This window comes from Megascapheus bottae, chromosome 10 (genome assembly GCF_031878675.1).
Source record: "Megascapheus bottae isolate mThoBot1 chromosome 10, mThoBot2.hap1, whole genome shotgun sequence".
In the NCBI taxonomy this organism is placed as follows: Eukaryota; Metazoa; Chordata; class Mammalia; order Rodentia; family Geomyidae; genus Megascapheus; species Megascapheus bottae.
The window spans coordinates 50,213,270-50,233,630 of NC_143518.1; the positions used below are offsets into that span (position 1 = coordinate 50,213,270).

At 46.1% G+C, this 20,361-nt stretch overlaps 1 protein-coding gene across 1 annotated transcript; it reads left to right on the forward strand.

The window, feature by feature from the left end:
• The first annotated feature begins 5,587 nt into the window (after positions 1–5,587).
• On the forward strand, positions 5,588–18,423 carry LOC150058415 (basic leucine zipper transcriptional factor ATF-like 3). Its single transcript, XM_090339919.1, has 4 exons — positions 5,588–5,668; positions 6,189–6,197; positions 8,767–8,871; positions 17,179–18,423. Exons 1-4 carry the CDS (start codon positions 5,588–5,590, stop codon positions 17,359–17,361), a joined length of 378 nt encoding a protein of 125 aa, XP_090196045.1. The 3' UTR covers positions 17,362–18,423.
• The last annotated feature ends 1,938 nt before the right edge of the window (positions 18,424–20,361 follow it).

Below are 20,361 nucleotides of genomic sequence, written 5' to 3' on the forward strand. Positions count from 1 at the left end.
CCAGGGAGGTCAACTTGTGGGGGATTATGGAGACACTTGTGTTTTGCTCTTTGATCTCTTCTTTATAAGACAATGATTCTACACTGCTATTATTTTCTATAAAGATTAAAATCAAGTCAGCCTTTCCATGTCACTGATGGGAATTTGATTTAAAACATATGCTGATAATATTTCTCATTTTGCAAGATGTTTATTGGTAATGTCATGTAACTGCCAGATTTTTGGCAGATGGTGCACCCTTTGGCAGAAGTTAATTTTGCCTTGCTGTGACAAAAATTCAGAATTGAGATAAAAAAAATCTCTTAATTGAAACGAAAATAAGCTGGGTGTGGTGGCTCATGCCTGTAATCCTAGCTACTCAAGAGACTGAGATCTGAGAATCACCATTCAAAGCCAGCCCAGGCACAAAAATCCGTGAGACTTATCTCCAATTAACCACCAGAAAACTGGAAGTGGTGCTGTGGCTCAAGGGGTAGGGTGGTAGCCTTGAGCTGAGGAACTCAGGGACAGCGCCCAGGCCCAGAGTTCAAGTCCCACGACCAACCAAAAAAAAAAAAAAAGAAAAGAAAGAAAACATATGAACTTTATCTTTTCGGGGTATTTCATAGTTTCTTTCCAAGTGATTCATCTTCAGTATTCTCAGAACTGACCTACGTCATTAATGAATTGGTCATGGGTGGATCTTGTTCGGTGTAATCCTCTCTGATGTCAGGACTGCAGTAAGAGCTCCAGGAAATGCTTTTTCTCAGGGTTTTCCCATTTACCTGCTTGATAGTTGGCTCATCAAACAATTTAGCAGCTTGTCCTTTGCTTCCAAATGGACATTGACCCTCTTCCTCAGCATGAGCATACAGCAGTATTGCCTACAGCATCATCTGAACGTTGCTAGTATAATTGGTCTGTGGCTGTCTTGCTTATTAACTCTTTTCTACGTTTTCTCAATTTCACGTCTTTGTCCTCCAGTTCTTTAATATGTAAATACCTTTAGAAATGACAAAAGATGATGCCCTTTACATACATGTCAATTAGGAATCCTTAATTTCTGATTTATTTGTTGAAATACTTCCATGTCATATTCAAACTTTATGGAATGTGCCACTCTTCCAACAAGGAAAATTTCCTTAAGAAATATTTGTCATTGTACATGAGAAGGAGTATCAAAGTTTGAAAAGTAATGTATCTGGTGAATATAACTGTAATCCCTCTATACATTACAATAAAAAAGAAAACCATTAAAAGTAAAAATAACGATGACTCTATAGACATAATGTTTTATTTCATAAATTAATATGCATCTATGATATACAAACCCTTAGCCTAATTTTGATTATGTTCTAAAAACTAAGTGCCAGTGATTGTATATAGAGATTCCCTTCTTAAACACTTGTTTGTTAAACACGTCATTTGAAATAGGATGTAAAAATCAAGGTTAATAAATTCTTTAATAAAAAACATGTCATTCGAAATATAATGTAAAAATCAAGGTTAATAAATTCTTTAATAAAAAAACAAAAGAAATAAAAATAAAAAAGAAATATTTGTCATTGTATATGCTGTATTGTTGATTTCATTCCTGGCAGGGGAAAACTCTGATTGGGCTAGGTTCCTCACTGAGCTCCAGTCACATAAGCCTCCTTCAGCGTCTGGAATGGCCAGGTTGCTCCTGTAGTGTACAACAGCTTTTGCCTTTGTTGCTGATGTAGCCTGAACCAGATAATCACATCACCCTTCTTCCTTCACCTCCTGCAGAAATGACTTCCTTGGTCTATTTAGAGCTTTATCTCCCATGATTACCCATTTCTCATCCCTTCCTTATATAGTCCCTATAAAACCTAGCACCATTTAACATTCTGCTTGAGGTCTGTCTCCCTCTTTAGAATGTGAGCTCCCTGAGGTGTGACTCATTGGGATACTGTTAAATCCCAGTGCCTAGAACAGTGGCTGATCCACAGTGGGCAGCTTCCGGTAAAATCAGTGGATCTCTGCCTCCAGCTTTCTGTTCCCCAACCCATCCACAAGCTTGTAGGATCACTTTCTGAGAAAGTCCTGAGAATATGATTACCAGAAGGCCAATTTCCCTAATGGAGAACAGCGAAAGTAAATGAGGGACAAGATTTTTTTTTAAAAAAAGCCTATGAGCAACTTGTTTTGATAAAACATGTCTTCTTGTGAAGTGTATCACCAGAGGATTGGGTCACTGAGCTGTAAACCTCCCCTGCACCTCCTCTTCCTCTCCCCAAACATGTAATCCAGGGTAATCATGGTATTAGTAGGAAACTGCCAAATCATACCATTCCTCTTGCCTGTTCAAGGGAAAAAATACAAATAAAAAGAAAAGGCACCAAACGAAGGCAACATTCAAAATGTTTATTCTTATAATGCCTTCATTTTCTTTCCCCCCACTTCAGATAAAATGAGCCAAAACATGTTACAAAAAAAATAGGTTATGACAGGAGCAATCTTCTTAAAGAAATGTTGGCATCCTAGTACTTCAAAGGAGCTTGCCATTAGGGAAGAGGAGAGTATCCACGTGCATGTATTGCTTATTAATAAGAAACATTCAAAGACCCAAAGATTCCCAGAAGTTTAAACAATGAAACTATAATCCTGCCATTACAAGAGAAAAACCTACCAGCTTGATATATATTTTTCCAATTAAAAAAAAACATTTTATATATGCATTTATACTTTTTACTCTTTTTTCTTCACTTTACCTCCTATCAACTAAATCATCCAGGTGACAAGTTTGTCTTCGTGCTCTAATTGTAAAGAAATATAATAGTCTACACTGGAGCAATAACATTTTGGTAAGCCAAGTAACTATAATTGGATATTTATGTTGCTTTAAAATTTTTCATTTTCAAATGCTATGAACTTCTAGGGAATGTGGTGTTTTTTTTTTTTCCCCATCCTGAATCTATTTGATGATCTTCTGGAATGGTTTTCTAAAAAATGGAGTCAAAACTGATAACTTATGAGAGTCACAATAAAACTGCCTTCCTATAGAGCTGTACCAATTTACACCATGCCACTGAACATTAATTTGCAGTAGGTATTTTGTTAATATTTTGAAGGATTTTAATTTCAAATTTCTATCTATCTATCTACCTATCTATACCCATTTTCCCTGGCTCTTTCTTCTGATGCAAGGTGAAAATGTATTGTCACATACAAATCATCTTTGGGGGGGGATAAGAGAGGATTGTCTCAATATTTTTCTTATTCACTTCAATAGGATCTATATAATTGAAATATTAACTCTTTCTTATAGGCACTGCGTTTTACCGATCCGTTTAACTGTCTAGATACACTACCAATTAAAACAATGTCACACTTTCCTACAGTTCAGTTGCTACCAAAGTAACTTTTCTTATCACAGATTTTCTTAGACAATTCTCTCCTTGTTTTATCCCCAAGACTGTAATAAGGACTTTATTCCATCAGTCTCCCTGATTCTTATTTCTGACTTTAGTCATTCATTCATTTTGCTGTATGATATGCAGGTCAAATTGATCTCTTCCCTGAATGTTAACTAACCAGTAAACTCCGGTTCCTTTAAATATCTTGGAAGACGCCCTTACACAGTAATTAGACGTCGCTTATAATGAAAAGTTCTTCTGTGCAGGCAGGGGAGAGAAACGGAAGGCACACAGGTCCAGTGGCGCATGGAAAGCAGAAATGTGGCAATAACCGGGAGGAAGCATGGGAGTGTGCAGTTGCCCTGCTGTTTTTACCTTGTCCTTTCTGACAAAAACAACAGTGGCAATGAAAGAACGCAATAGCATGGCCATTTGCTCTAGATATTTTCTTATTTTTGTTGAATCCAACTTTTTCAGCTGATGTACTTGCTGTCACTTTTATCGAGTGTTGTGCGTGATGGAAAAGTACTGGCCCCGGGGCAGCCATGCTTTATACTGACTGGTGAAATCAAGGGAGCAGGGAAATCTAGGCAGAAAGCCCGTTGAAGAATAGCTCTGCTGGGCGACATCCGGAGCGCGCCCTGCAGCATCCACCCAGTTACACCGCGCTCTCTCTCCAGTCACCTTTCCGGGCCGCCTCTCTTCCCTGCTGGCAGCCGCCGGGGAGCCAAGCTCGGGAAAGCTTCCCTGGCAATTGCGGCAAGGGCTGGTCCGGAGTCCCGGTTTCCAGTGGGAGGTGCGGGACGGGGGAATCCGTCTCCACGACTGCCCGGGAACTACCGAGGCACTTCTGCTCTGGTTCCCAGCACTCGCACCCAGACTTTGGCTGATCTTTCCCCTGCTCCCAGCCTGCACACCACACACCTGTTTGGGGTTGGGTTTTTTGTTTTTTGTTTTTCTTTTTACTGGGCACAACCATCTTGACTTCCCACTGTGGCATGGAGCGTGGTAACGGTGCATCACAGCCCACACGCACCCCGGGGAACAGAAAGCGATCCGGTCCACTGAACCTTCGTACGGTGGGCCCAGATCCCCGGGTCCGCGACGACAGAGGCTCCGGGATCGGATCTCAGGGAAGCCTGGCTGCACACGTTTCCCCTCCCCCCCCACACCTCCCTCTGCCCACCTTCACCGCAGGGGATTCACCTTGGGGGCCGCCCCACCTCATCCCTCCCACAGCCCAGCGGGACAGGGAAGCAGCGTGGGTGCTCCCCCCCTCAGAAAATCCTGGGGCTGCCCTCAGGGGCGCACGCACTGCGTTTCCCGGGCGGCGGAAGGGGTGAGAGAGGCATCAGGTGATGGATGGCAGGGAGAAAGTGCCCGTGTCCCATGACGGATGGCACGGAGGAAGTGCCCACGGCCCGTGACGGATGGCACGGAGGAAGTGCCCACGGCCCGTGACGGATGACAGGGAGAAAGTGCCCACGGCCCGTGACGGATGACAGGGAGAAAGTGCCCACGGCCCGTGACGGATGACAGGGAGAAAGTGCCCACGGCCCGTGACGGATGGCACGGAGGAAGTGCCCACGGCCCGTGACGGATGGCACGGAGGAAGTGCCCACGGCCCGTGACGGATGGCAGGGAGAAAGTGTCCACGGCCCGTGACGCGGCTCAGTGGGGGGAGGGCGGTGGTGGCGTGGTCCGTAGGCGCAAGCAGTGGAGATGGACCCGGGGTCGGGGGTGGGGGGACACCGACTCCAAACCACCCGCTCGCGTTTGGCGCCCGAGTCCTCGGAGCGCGTCGGCGGCTCCCGGAGGCTGCGCCGCGCCCCGGGCCTGCTGCGCGGTCTCCCGGGGGTGGGCTTCACGTCGGCTCCGGGGTTTCAGAACCACCACGTGACTTCCACGAAGCACCCCGGAAAGCCGCCCAGGGGTGGGATTGGGGACCCCGAGGTGCAGCGAGAGGGCGGGGAGAGGAGGAAACGAGGCGGGGCGGGCTTGGGGGCGGGAAGGGCGCGCTGGGGACTGGAGCTGGGGGAGGTGGGGGACGGGGCGGCCGCGCCGCACCCCGGGAGCTGGGAGAGCGGGAAGTGTGAGGGGCGGGGCGCAGGGCCGCGGGCCCGCAGGTGCCGGGCGCCGGGATGCCGGTGCCCTAGGCCGTGTCCCGCGCGCAGGACGCTCCTCCCGAGGCTGCGCGGCGGGGCGGGGCGGCTGGACCAGCGCCCGGCATGTCGCAAGGGCTCCCCGCCGCCAGCAGTGTCCTGCTGAGGAGCGCCGCGGCGCCCCGGAGCCAGCCGCAGCCTCAGGTAGTGGGGTCGAGTGCGGGGAAGGTAGTGGACGTGCGGGGTCGGGGCGTCCGGGAGGAGGAACTGGAGACCCGCCGGGCGGGGGCGGGGGCGGTCCCGGAGACCCGGACGTGCGCCCCGGCGGGTGGGTCCGCCCCGCGCGCGCGTGCGGTGCCCCCCGGCGGACTCCAGCGCGCACCGGACTGGCCGGGGCCCCGCGCGGCTGTGCGCCCGGCACGTGGGCCTTAGCTGCGGGGGAAGGGCGCCCCATCCCTGGGCGGTGGAGGCTGCCAGCCCGCTGGCCCTGGGCTTGGCCTTCCTGGCCCCTGGGCGAGGCCCGAGCACCCTGCGAGAGGAGAGGAGAAGGGCGTTTTGTCCCTACTTTCATCCCGCTTGCTGCCCACCGGATGGGAAGGTTGGACGCGTCTCGCAGTCCCCCAGAGACAACTCCCTTTGGAAACTTTTCCCCCAGTTGCTTTAAAACCAAGAACTGGATCTTTCCGTTCTTCTCCCCACCTTCACCCTACCCACAATTTGGTGCCAGGCACAGAGTGTCAAAGGGTGACCCTGCTATTGCTAACTGCTCTGAGTTTGAGTCTTGGCTTACATACAGATTGAGTTGACCTTGGGCAATGTGTTTAACCTGTCTAAGCCTGAGCCTCAGTTTCCCTATCTGTGAAATGGACACACATTACCCATTCTGAGATATACATATATGTATATGTATATGTATATATTGGCCAGGCCTGAACGCAGGGTTTTGGTGCTTTCCCTAAGCCTCTTTGTACTCAGGGCTAGAGCTCTACCACTTGAGCCACGGCACCACTTCCGGATTTTTCTGAGTAGTTTATTGGAGATAAGAATCTCTTGAATTTATTCCGCCAAGGATAGCTTTGAACTACGACCCTCAGATCTCAGCTTCATGAGTAGCTAGAATTATAGGCATGAGCCACCAGCCCCTGTCTTTCCGGATTTTTGTGAGGAGTAAATGAGATGCGGAGGATACATCTGGACTGCTGGCCTACCACGTTTCTTAAACACTATCTCCCTTTCTATTTGCTATGCTGTTTCTCTCACTCCCTCTCTCTGTGTGACTGTCTCGCTCTGTCTCTGTCTCTGTCTCTCTTTCCTTTCTCTCCTCTCTTCTCTCTCTTCTGAGGCTTGAACTCAGGGCCTGTGCCCTGTGCTTGCACACCTTTTCCTCAAAGCTAGCACTCTGCCATTTGGGCCACAGCTCCACTTCTGGTCTTCTCTGTGTGGTACGGAGGAATTGAACCCAGGGCTTCGTGCATGCTAGGCGAGCACTCTATCACTAGGTCACTCTCCCGCCCCTATTTATTCTCTTTTGATGCCATTTTGTTGCTGCATATGCTGGAAATTCTTTTTTTTTTTTTTTTTTTTTTTGCCAGTCCTGGGCTTGAGCTCAGGGCCTGAGCACTGTGCTTGGACTTTCTGAAGGCTAGAGCTCTACCACTTGAGCCTCAGCACCACTTCCAGCTTTTTTTTGCTATGTATGTGGGGTACCGAGGAATCGAACCTGTGTCTTCATGCATGCTAGGCAAGCATTCTACCACTAGGCCAAACTCCCGGCCCCGCTGGAAATTCTTATCAGCAGTAGCTTGGAAAGATAACATGTCCGGTTTTCTTTTTTTTTCCTGCAATACAATACCACCTAAAATGATTACTAAATTGGCCACTTCTTTCTGTTATCAAGATTTGCTTTCCATTGAAGTTAGTTCAACAAACCTCTACATACCTCTGGTGTTTTTTTTGGTTTGTTTGTTTGTTTGTTTTTGTTGTTGTTTTCTTTTTTAGTGCTGATGATCAAACCTACTGCCTGTGCATGCAACATAAGTACTTTACCACTGCACTCTATCACCAGCCCTCCCCCTACTGTCTCCTGGGATTCAGGAAAGCAAACACTACAATCCTTTTCCATGTTTCTATCATAAATTGTTTTACTGTGGTAGACACATTTTTTTTCTGCCTGCCCGTTATATGTTACTTACTGAAGAATTTGACTCGTTTTGTTAAATCTCACATATGACTAAGTGCTCTCAAGACACCTCATACATTTGCTTTTGGATTCATGCTGACCTCTGAAACAAAATGTCAGTGACACGTTGTCCGAACAAGCACACTGTCAGTGGTGTTCCAGATCATTCTGTGGGCTTGTAGAGTTTTGCGGTTCAAATTAGTTATAAATGTGTAATCATGATTTTCACACAGTATCAGAAGCACCTCCTTGGGCATGTGGGTTTAATGCTGGCACATAGTAAGTTCCAGGTAGCAGATGCCCCTGACTTTGCCACAACTCTTCCAAGCACACGCCCTGTGGGGTGGAGGTTTATAAAGTCTGCTTTGGAGGCCAACAGACCTGAGTTCCACTTCCCACTCATCCCCTTATAGCTCTGATACCTACAGCAGTTCCTTAACCTGTCTGAGTTTCTTATTCCTCATCTTTTATATTTAATTTTTACATTTGTGTGTGCGTGTGTGTGTGCGCTGGATACGGTCAAATCTACGTTTCCCACATGGAACACTAGTGTCCCGCCACTGAGCAAGTCCCTGGCCCCCTTTCCTATCTCCCACTTTCCCTCTGTTTCTGTCTCCCTTTTATATCTATTGCTGAGTTTATAACTCTATCCCCGAGTTCTGCTTTTTCCACTCCAGGCTCACTCTGCCACTTGAACTACACCTTCACTTCTGGCTTTGGGTTTTTGTTTGTTTCTTTCTTTGTATTTAATTGGAGATAAGAGTCTCATGGACTTTCCTGCTGGGGTTGGCTTTGAACTGCAACCCTCAGATCTCAGCCTCTTGAGTAGTTAGTATTATAGGCATGAGCCACCAAACCTGGTTGTGACTTCTCATTTTTAAAATGATAGTCACCGTACACATTTCCCGGAATGGTGGAAGATAAACTCCTCAGTGGAGAGCCAGGATATAGTTAGCACCCCTTGAGAGGTAGCTGTCTGCTGGTGCCGGTCTGCTGGTATAGAAGCAAAAAATGCTATTACATGAGGTCGAAACGGAGCTTAAGGAGCAATACTAGGCCTAAAGAGAGGGCAGAGGAGTGTAAGGTGCAGGCCTGATCGTCACACCTCTCAACTACTATCCCCCAGAGTCCCGAGGATGATGACAGGAAGGTTCGAAGGAGAGAAAAAAACCGAGTTGCTGCCCAAAGAAGTCGAAAGAAGCAGACACAGAAGGCTGACAAACTCCACGAGGTGATTGCTGGGTTGGGCCTGGGCCATGTGAGCATGTTGGGGGAGGAGCCATCCTCTGTCCTCACCGGGAGATGGGGTGGGGGTGAGGGTTTCACTGTCTCATGTCTTTCCAGCCTACTACATGGACTGTTTGCCTATGGCCACTCCATCTCTCAGTCTAATTCCCTGGGTGCTTCCAATGCTTGATTTTCTCATTTTAAAACAAAACAAGTACCTCTTTTGATTCCCGGTCCTCTCAATGTCTTTCCCCATTCATTTGAGAGTATAGCTTAGTGGAAGAATCCTTACCTGTCGGGATTGCAGGGGTTTAAATGTTAATGTTGACCAGAGTTTCAGATAAGGTTTTTGTTTTTGTTGTTTTTTTTAAAATCTCATCCTTGAAGATGTTCTTGTTCATCTGTTCTAACATGATCTTCCCACCTGGATTACTAGATAGTCCCTCTGTCTAGGCCCATAACTTCACCCCTGTGTATATGTCTCCAGATGGGTCTGCTACAGGCTCATAAAAGAATGAGGTCTGTTTGCTCTGAGTTCTCTCTTCTCCCTGTGTTCACAGTGTAGTAATGGACATAGCCAGTCCAGAAGCTTGATATAAAGCTCTGTATGGGGCTTCCATCCCTGAATACCACAGGATGGATCACTTATGAAGAATAATTTGACTCACACTTCTGGAGGCTGGTCACCACATCTGCTTAGCACATGTGGCGGCTTGCCTCTCTACCATAGTTTAGTGGAAGGCAGCACATAAGACAGAAAGCAGAGAGAGAGCTTGCTTTTATAAAAGGTCGCTTCCAGCTGGACACCATTGGCTCATGCCTGTGATCCAAGTTGAGATCTGGAGGATCAGAGTTCAAGGTCAGCCCAGGCAAAAAGTTTCTTAGATTTTTTTTTTTTTTTTGGCCATTCCTGGGCTTGAGCTCAGGGCCTGAGCACTGTCCTTGGACTTTTTCAAGGCTAGAGCCTCTTGAGCCACTTGAGCCTCAGCACCACTTCCGGCTTTTTTGTATGTATGTGGTACCAAGGAATCAAACCCTGGTCTTCATGCATGCTAGACAAACACTTTAACCACTAGGCCAAACTCCCAGCCCCTAAATTTTTTTTTTTTTTGCTAGTCCTGGGGCTTGAACTGAGGGCCTGAGTACTGTCCTTGAGCTTGCTTGCTTGCTTGCTTTCTCTGTCTGTCTGTCTTTGAGCGTTCTTAAGGCTAGCACTCTACCACTTGAGCCACAGCACCACTGGAGGCTTTTTCTGTGTATGTGGTATCAAGGACTCTAACTTAGGTCTTCATGCATGCTAGGCAAGCACTCTACCATGAGGTCTCACTCCTGGCCCAACAGTTCCTTAGATTCCATCTCCAATGGACCAGCAAAAACAAAAACAACAAAAAAACTGGAGGAATGGTTCAAGTGGTAGACCACCCACTGAGTAAGTGGGAGACTCTGAGTTGAAGCTCTAGTAGCAGAAAAGAAAAGCCACTCCCATGATAAACCAGTAATCAATGAATAAACTAATGTACCATGGGAGCAGAGGCTTCATAAGCTAATAAATAACCTCTTGGAGGTGCCACCTCCCAACGCTGTTGCATTAGGGATCCACCTTTAGAGGACATATTCAAACCACACTGGGGTTCATCCTCAAGTGATTCCCTTTTCCTTAATCCACATAATCTTCAAGGATACGAGAATTACTCCATGTCAGAAGCTGGCCTTGAAAGCATTGACAGTTCTGCCAAGGAATTGGTCATACCCCCTTCTTACCATCTCTGTATAAGATACTTTCCCTCCCTCCCTTCCTCTCTCCTTCCCTCCCTCTTTTCTTTTCCTCCCTCTGTCCCTCCTTCCTTTCTTTCCTTCTGGTTGAATCAGGGCCATGTCCCCAGTGCTTTTGCTTTTAGTTTTATTTTTCAGATAGGGTCTTCTGCTTTTGCTTGGAGCAGCCTTGGACTATGAGCTACCTAACTTCACCTCCCAAGAAACTGGAGTTACAGATGTAATCTACCATGCTCAGCTTCCTGCCATGCTTTCTTTTCCTTTTCTTCTTTCTCCCCCAGATCCCCCTCCCCTCAGTGATCCAGTTGTAGGGCTTGAACTCAGGGCCTGGGCACTGTTTTTGAGCTTTTTCTTTTTCTTTTTCTTTTTTTTTTTTGGTCAGGGCTAGCCACACTTCTGGCTTTTTGGCAGTTAATTGGAAAGAGTCTCATAGACTTTCCTGCCCAGGCTGGCTTTGTACTATGATCCTCAAAACTCAGTCTCCTGAATACCTATGATTATAGGTATATAGCACCTGACTCTGCCATGCTTTCCTGTCACAGATGATCTTGGCAAAACTAGTTTGAGGTTTGATGCATAGGACACAGTTGTTATTTGGGAAGCAAGAAGCGCATTTCTGAAAACTTTAACAATGAACAGAAAACACATTTAGAATTTACACAGTCCAGGGAGATGTGAACCTCTGGCATAAATTCACAGAATGGCATAATTTATAAATGTCAGATTTATAAATTAGGAGAAAGTAGGTATGCTGGGCCTTAGAAAGAGATGGGTCTCTAGAGTCAGGGAGAACCTTCCCATTTCTTCATGAGTTCTGTAAAATTTCCACAGAAGTCTGTCTGTGACCTTTTCCTCTTTGGTTCCTTTTCCCTTGCTCTCAAAGCAATTACAGCTCTAGGTTCATGTTACCAAATAACCCCCAGAGGGGACAGTTATGTGCATGGCCCTGTATTCAGACCATGGTGTAGCTAGTTGCCTGGGTTCTTCCTTTTAGAAGTTTCTAGTCCAGGCCAGGTGTGTTAAGGGTTATAAACACTGAGTGATTACATATACACAAGTGACTGGATTGGACAAGTCTGTCTCTGGAATAAGGTATGACAGACATGTTCCACAAGCATTAAGCCCCACTAAGGGCAAAGTTTTGCTGTTGGGTCACAAATAGAAAAGGGGACCTCATTTGTGTCCTTGGGAAGCATTGGGTTTCTCACAGAAAGTGTACTAGCTTCTTACTGCTGCTGTAACAAATTCCCAGAAATATGATACCTTAAACTAACAAATTTACCATCTTACAGTTTGGGCTTTCTAATATCTGAAATGTTTCTCACTGTGGGATAATCAAGGTGCCAGCAGGGCTGCATCCCTTTTGGAACCTCTGGAAAAGATCTATGTCTGGTTTTGTTTATTCGTTTGTTCATTCATTTCCAGTTTCTAGAGGCCTCCACATTCCTTGGCTTGTGGTCCCTTTCCATTTTCTAAAGAAGCAAGGGCCAGTGGATTCTTTCTCATGCTGCATGACTCTCGCCGTGGTTGCATCGTCACCTAATTCTTCTTCCACTTACGAGCACTGTCACAAGGACATGGTCGAGCAATCCAGGATAATTTCCCCCACTGCATCTCTCTTAATGTTATCTGCAGAGTCTCTCTTGATAAATAAGGCACCATCTTCCCAGGTTCCAGAGACTAGAGTGCAGGCATCTTTGAGGTATTGTGAACCTGCCTTTCGGAGAAGATAACACACAAATATCCATGTAACTTTACTAACAGAGTCCCCAAAGGACAAGTAAGTGCAGGTCAGATTGAATAACCAATAGAATTGAGGAGTGGTGTTGTGTTTGCTCCTGCCTATTCTCTCTTAGAACCACAGAGTTCCCTGGGTGATGCTGTCTATTGGCTGGATTATCAGATAATTACACCAGTTGCCCATTCCAGAGCTGGGGTAGGTGAATCTGAAATCCAAGCCTTTCTCTTTCTCTGGGGGGCTGGTGGGCAGAGTCAGGATAATGTATTGCTGGAATATCACCTCAGCAAAGCCAGCTTTGTTGCAAAACACAATTCCAAGGAAGTCAGGACCCTGCCTCCATCTGTCTCCAGAACACAGAGCTGTAGCCCTCAGCTTTCCCTCACTCATTGCACACAAGCATCCCAGATGAAAAAGGGTGGAGGGAGGGAGCAACTGGCTTCAGAAGATGGACTTACATCCCACACTTTCTGCCAAACAGGATAAATAACATCTGTGGACCAAAAAGCACCACAAGAATAACCCTTTCTCTGTTATTTCCTGGACTTGTTCAGGAGGACATGCTAGTTAGGGCAGGTCTCTGTTCTGCAAGGGTAACAATGTGGTGGCAAGACACAGAATGACTAATCCTGGAAGTGAGGTGAATGGTCAAAGAAGTTGGGTAAAGGACACTTTCACTCTGCTTCTGTGACCTGAGTGTGTAGCATTTAACACACTGCTGTGAGGCCTCACAGAAATCCCTTTGGGGCCTGGATGGATCCCAGATCACATGTAGGATCGAGAGAGAGAGAGAGACAGACAGACAGACACCATACATGGAAACTATAGCCTGAGGAATCCAGGAGCCAGAGAGGCATGGCTGCCTGCTACTCACAGGAACTAGTAGCCCATTGAAAATGCTCTCTTTGGTTCTATCCTACTCTGCAGAATTCCTTAACATCAAGATAGCTCTGACTCTTATGTGTATTGAAGGCCCCAAAGACTTGGAGCAAGACTTGTTTAAAACTTCCGATCATTCTCTTCTGCTCACTTCACTTACATGCCATAGTTGTCCTTGTGTTCCAGTCACTGCCAGCACCCTGGAAGCTCCATCTCTTCTGAGTTTCTTGGCTAAGTTCATCACCCAAACCATCTACCTGTCAAGATGGGATAAGCCAAGCAGAGGAAGTTAGAATTCCCATGGGCTATGGTGGCTGGCAGGTTGCACCGTCCTGCTAGAAGCAGCTGTGAAATACAACCTTTCGTGTTAGGTTTTCAGATCATTTCCCTCTATACACTTATACCTTTCATGAGGATTTCTACCTCCATTTGCCTCTAAACATCGGGTACATGCTGGAGCTCATTCACAAATGAGTACCAAAGGGAATCAGCAAGATCTCTAAGAAAACAGAAAGATGGCTCAGAAGTGGATCAAAAGTGGGCCACCCACTTAAATCTCAGGAAGCTGAAATTTAAGGATGTTGGTTTGAAGCTAGCCCAGGCAAGAAAGTTCATAGATTCTTACCCCCAGTTAACTAGCAAAAACAAAAACAAAACAACAACAACAACTGGGAGTGAAGATATGACTCAAGTGGTTGAGTGCTATCCTTTGAGCAAAAGAGCCAAGCAAGGATGTAAGACACTGAGTTCAAATCCTAGAAGCAGCACCAAAAAAAGAGAAGTGGGTCAGGCCAGTTCAATCAGGCAGCCAAAGATGTCAGACTGAGAAAGAATTTTGAGTCAGAAAGAGAAAGCACTAATGCCAGTTTCATCACAAACTGATGAATTACTTGGGCAATAGGGTTGTCAGGTTTTTGTCAGATAATACGTGTTTTAACAGATGCTTCATGCTCTCCCTTCTGGGGTTAGAAACTACGTACATATCACACTAACGGGTACGGCTCTTGGTAGTGACATAATTTTTCTACTGGCAAGTACATTTCTGCTGGTAAGGCCTCTAGTTACTTCTAGTAACCATGGTGGGGGAATTTGGGCCAAGATATTGCCAACTAAAGAGAAGTGCTGGTACTTTGTGAGAGCTTCAGTTGACCTTGGACCTGTTGCTAACTCTCAGAAGTTCCACTGTATGACATGAAATAGGGGGCAGTGTGTGGTTATGTCCTCATGATACTCCCTCCTCCCCCCAACACATCTCTTTCTCTGTGTGTGTGTGCCAACCGGAACTGGGTTTTGATCTCAGGGAACTGAGCTCTCACTTGGCTTTTTTTGCTCAGAGCTAATATTCTACTATTTGAGCCACACCTCCATTTCTAGCTTTTTGCTGCTTTATTGAGCATAAGCAGGATTTGTCTGCCTGATTTGCTTTGGAGCTGCAATCCTCAGATTGGGATCTGCATAGCTCCCAAGTAGCTAGGATTGCAGGTGTGAGCCACCAGTACATGGCTAATTTTTCTGACCCCTCTTTTCCTTTACACCTGAGATTTTATTTCTTTTCCCTAATTCCCACACCACCTCTACCCATCCCTAATCCCATCATCTTCCTAAGAGGACTCTGGACCCTGGAAGGCCCAAGCAGCCTTTTGTTCATCCAGAGAGCTTCTCAGAGATGCCCAGAACAAGCCCTCTCAACTTCAGCACTATTGACATGGGCTGGCCAACTCTTTGTTGGGGCAGAGATTGTCCCTTGCACTTTAAGACTTTGAATATCATCCTTGACTTCCACCCACTAGTGACAACCCCTACTGTCCAAGTGCCAAGTGCCACTAAATATCCTCAAGTTCTCATCTAGGGACTACCAAAATTGTCCCAAGTAAGAGCCACTGTTTCACACCATTTCCCCCCTCTCTGCGCCTCTCTCTCTCTCTCTCTCTCTGTCTCTCTGCCCCCCCCCTCTCTTTCTTGAACTCAGGGCCTTGAACACATTTTGCTCAAGGCTAGAGCCCTGCCACTTGAACCACAGCACCACTTTCAGCTTTTTCTGAGTATGTGATACCAAGGAATTGAACTCAAGGCTTCACGCATGCTAGGCAAGCACTCTACCACTAGGCTATGCTCCTGGCCACACCACTTCGTTTCTGAGGCACAAGTGGGATTTGCAGTGATTCCATCGCCTCTGATCTCTGCTTTGAAACTATGAATTTTTATGAACTTTGTGCCAGGTTAACACAGCCCTTGGAGGACAGCATATCATCCTCAAACCCTCCCTCAGCTCTACAGGATTTGAACTAGTTGTAGTGAAGTTTCATTCTTTCCCTTTTGGTCTTGTTTGGTGATCTCTGGCCTCTTCTCCCAGCTCCTCTTTTTCTTTTTGCAGTGTTTGTTTCACCTGAGGAATTTTTTCCCCACTTTGTATTCCCTTGTGTTCTATTACCTCACTAAAAGTCCCACAGATATTTGTGACTACAACATAAATCCCAGGAAAGAAAGTCCCTATGGAGAAGACAGATGAGAAGCCTGCACAGGCAGCTGCAGTGACTTTCTGAGTAAAACCTGGGGAAGCAATGATGCCTTCGGAAGGTGGGAGGCCTCATGGATCCTCCTGGGTCCAGAGCAAAAGCTTAGTGTCCTGCCACCAAATCAGTGCCTTGCCCTTCTGAGATGTATGTCAGTTAAAGTCCTCTCCTTAAGCTCTGAAACATTACTCACATGAAGATGGTGAGGTAGCACCTATAGATGGAGTTTGATTCCTCCACAAGCTGAGGGACAAACCCAGTGGCTTAGGGCCAGCACAAGAGAGGCTGGCCCATGCATGGGCCAGAATGATGCACGCTGTCCTGGGAGTGGCATTGTCTCAGAAGTCTGGCAAGTTGGAAAATGCATCAGGGACAGTGAATAGGAGGGTGAATGGAATGATAGCTCTGACCAAGGAACTCAGCAGCCCTAAGACAGTTGAACTTGAAGGATACAAATCATGGTGGAGTTTCTATGTAGTTCCCTTAGGTTGAAGCAAGCCCAATAGGTGGATTTGATGGAGAGAGTATGAGATTGTTTAGTTTTATCTATGTTCTTGGTGCCAGTCTTGGAGCTTAAAGTCAGGACCTGGGTACTTATTGTCCCTGCGTTTTTGTGCTCAGAATTACTGCTCTACCACTTGAACTACAGCTCTACCACCAGCTTTTTGGTAGTGAATTAAAAATCAGAGTCTCATGGACTTTCTTACCCAAACTAGCTTTGAACCTTGATCCTCAGATATTAGCTTCCTGAGTAGTAGGATTGTAGGTATAAGCCAGCAGCACCCAGTGATAGTATGATTTTAATCAATGAATAATGGAGCTTTCTAATAGAACAGCTCAGAAATGACAAGGACAGTCTTTTAAGGAGGGTGGGTGTGTCCCAAGATGTGAGCCAGAATTACATGTGGGAGGTGTATGTTATACTATGTGAGGTGGACAAAGGGAAGTTCTAAGCCATGTGTGAACCCTTACATACTGGAGAATTGAGTGGTTTTTTTCCTGCATTTGTTTGTGTAATCAATAAACACTTTATAATCCAGGTATTAGTCTAAGTGCTAGAAGTATGGTTCAGATCCCAACAGAGACCTCAGGATACAGCCTGTCAGTTGGAGGTAGGTGAGGGCCTGGAACAGAGAGGTATGAGGGTACTTTTTGGAGTGATGGAAATGCTCTACATATAAGCCAACTGATTTAAACATGTATCAACATTCATCGAATTTTATACTTTATATTTGCCCATGGCAAATTAGACTTCAGTCAAGCAGATTCAAAGTACAGAGCTTTCTGCCTTCGTGACCCTTTTGTTGTGGTGGGAGAAGAAAAATCATAAGCTAATAAACACTATGGGAAGTCAGAGGAAGGGAATGTGGTTTCATAAATGTATTTGTCCATTGTCTTTATTCCACAGGAATATGAATGCCTGGAGCAAGAAAACACCGTTCTGCGGAGGGAGATCGGAAAGCTGACGGAGGAGCTGAGGCAGCTGAACGAGGCACTGAAAGAGCATGAGAAAATGTGTCCGCTGCTGCTGTGTCCCGTGAACTTCGTGCAGGTGCTGCAAGAGCCCGTGGCCAGCTGCCTTCCCCGATGAAGCCAGGGAGGCCATCGTCCTGTGTGGAGTGAGGAGCGTTGGTCCTTTACAAACCTGGAAGAAAGGATTTCCATCTGTACCTGGGGTATCTAGCTGCACCACTTCCTGGAAACCACCCACCCATCTGTGGCCTTGGCAGCCTGGCCTCAGCACAGCACCGTGCTCTGCCAGCCCCACACTCAGAGCAAAGGAACAGCACATCCAGGGGTCAGGCTGCCATCTTCAGGAATCACTTCCTATCCATTTTGGCAGCTAGTGATAAAGGATTATGTAGGGCCATGCAATGTCATGGCTGAGAGCAATGGCTTGGATGTTATTATTATTATTATTATTATTATTATTGCTGTTGTTATTTTGCTAGTCATGGAGCTTGAACTCAAGGCCTGGGCACTGTCCCTAGCATTCTACCACTTGATTTACAAGAGATACTTCCAGCCACTTCCAGCTTTTTTGAATAGTTTATTGGAGATAAAGAGTCTCACAGGAGCTTTTGTGCCTGGCCTGGCTTTGAACCGTGATTTCAAATCTCAGCCTCTTGTGTAGCTAGGATTACAAGCATGAGCCACTGGCTCTTGGATGTTATTTTTTTAAAATAATGATTATATCCTTGTTACTGACAGAACCACTTGTGACGTAGCCCTATCCGCCACAACCAGGAAAAATAAAAAGCCTTGCTCTGACCATCTGAGGCAAGACTCCACTACCTAATGTGTGGGAGGAGTTGATGATAAATGCACCTCAGCCTTCCAGAGGTAATAGCACACCCCAAGACTGATGCAGCCCCATGGCTACAGACCCCTAAAACATGAGGTATACTGAGACTTTCTGGGCAACAGTTCCTTATTGAACCTATCTACCCTCCTGTATGAGGGTCTATTTTTCACCTTGCTTTGCATTACTAAATCTGCCTTGCTTGAGTCTTCTTCCTCTGTGTTCATTCTTTAATTCCTTCTTTGATGAGACCAGCAATCTTCCTGCCCCTTATCTAGTGAATTGAACTCAGGAACATTAGTTGGTTCTGCTGTTCTGCAGAACCTCTTGAATTCCTCTTGAATTTGGATAATAAAAAGGACAATTATGTTTCTATGTTTCTTGCCTCAGTTCTTGGTTATGTGTATGATCAGTTCCTCTTCCTGGGCAGGTCATCTTCTTTCTCTTCAGGATGTGTCTCTTTCTCCTACTTGTCTCCCCCACAGACACATTTATGGGAGATAGAGAGGCACTTTTGGAGGGGGCTGTGACAGAGAATAAGGGAGTGGAACTTCCTAGCCTCCCATAGCCTTTCAGAAATCGTTGACCCATATGAGTTGCTAAGAAGTGGGGTGGAAATGTCCCATGCATGCCTTATACTTTGTGTACCATTCTACTTTTGCCAACTCTCAGACCATGATAGACTGCCATGGGAGATTTTTCTATTCTGGGTTGCTTTTTTTTTTCCCCACAAGCTGGTCCTGGGGCTTGAACTCTGGGCCTGGATGCTGTCCCTGAGCTTTGGGGCTCAAAGCTAACACTCTAGCACTTGAGCCACTGCTCCACTTTGGGCTTTTTGGTGCTTATTTGGAGATTAGAGTTTCACAGACTTTTCTGAGCAAGCTGGTTTTAAACTGTGATCTTCAAATCTTAGACTCTGGAGTAGCTACAATTACTGATACCAGCAGCCAGGTTGGTTTTTCTTAACTATCTTGTATACTTCCATGTCACCCTGCTGTGCTACAAGGTATAAGCTTAGAAGACAAAATCACATTAGTCCAAAATCTGTCCCCTTACGAAGATGAGAAGAAGAGCACTTTTCCTTCACAAATTCTGTCTGGTCTCTCAGAAAATGTAGAACAATGCCAAGTTAAAATTGGGCCCCAAGCTGGACTGTGGCCCAGGTTGTGAACAGCCTGTCTGTAAAGCGTGAGCTCAAAGCCAGGTCACAGGAGCCTCTATGGCTGTGAGGATGAACACAGGAAACAAGTCCCCCATGCAAACAGATGTGGGGCTGCTATCATCTGTCAACTCCAGTCCTCCTCTGGCTCTGCAGAGAACACTGACTTTCAAGCTGATCCTGCAGAACTTTCATGATCTCCAGACTCCAGGATCCCTCTAGCTGATCTGACTTTAAAAATTGAGCTATTCTATTGGTGTGCTGATCCTGCTCTAACCCTCTGTAGTCACTGCTGTTATGCTGCCTACCTGTCATCCTCTGCTAACTCGTGGTGTCCTTGTCTGGTAGCTCTGCAGGCCTGTTTTTCCTGAAGCTCTGTCCAGCTTGATTTTATAGCCTCTCTTTTCACCAGACAATAACACGGTGACCAACTTTCTTCCATTTTCTCTGTGCCCCTGAAGCCTGAACACCTCTTAGCTCCTCTACTTTGGGTGGCAAGTTAAGGAAGAGAGGTTTGGTGGGTAGTGCTATGTCCCAGAGGCAATGGCACGTTGCTATCCCCGCCTGGCTTCATGCATTGGCCAAAGCTCAGCTAGTTACAGGGCCTCACCCAGCTACAAGGGAGGTTGGGAAATGAAATTTGGCTAAGTGTTGGGGCATGGAAGAAGGAACTCAATTTGGTAACTGTCATTCTCTGGCATTAGACCCAGCCTTTACTCAAACCTCCTCCTGGAATCTGCCTACCTAGAGGCTACCAGGAAGCTTTGTTTGTTCATCTAATGAGCTCTAATGTCTCAGGTTTTATCTCCCTTTATTACTATATCTTCCTATTTTCTTCTCAAGATTAAGGTTGAGCCAGTCCATATCCACCTCTATGCTGGTAATGCCCACTAGTATTCTGAACCCAGCTGTCTCCTGAGAACAGCCCTGTATATGGGCTCCAAATTAAGCATCTCAAAGAGGCTGACAGTGTATCCTGTTCCTCGTGGTGCACACTGTACTTTCATGTCATCATCTTCCTATTTATTTACTTCTACTGTCCTCAAGCTAATCTACAGGCCTGCCAGTTGTCTCCTGAATATCCCCAGAAAAAAACGATCTTCCCACAATAAAAGCAAACAGACAAAACA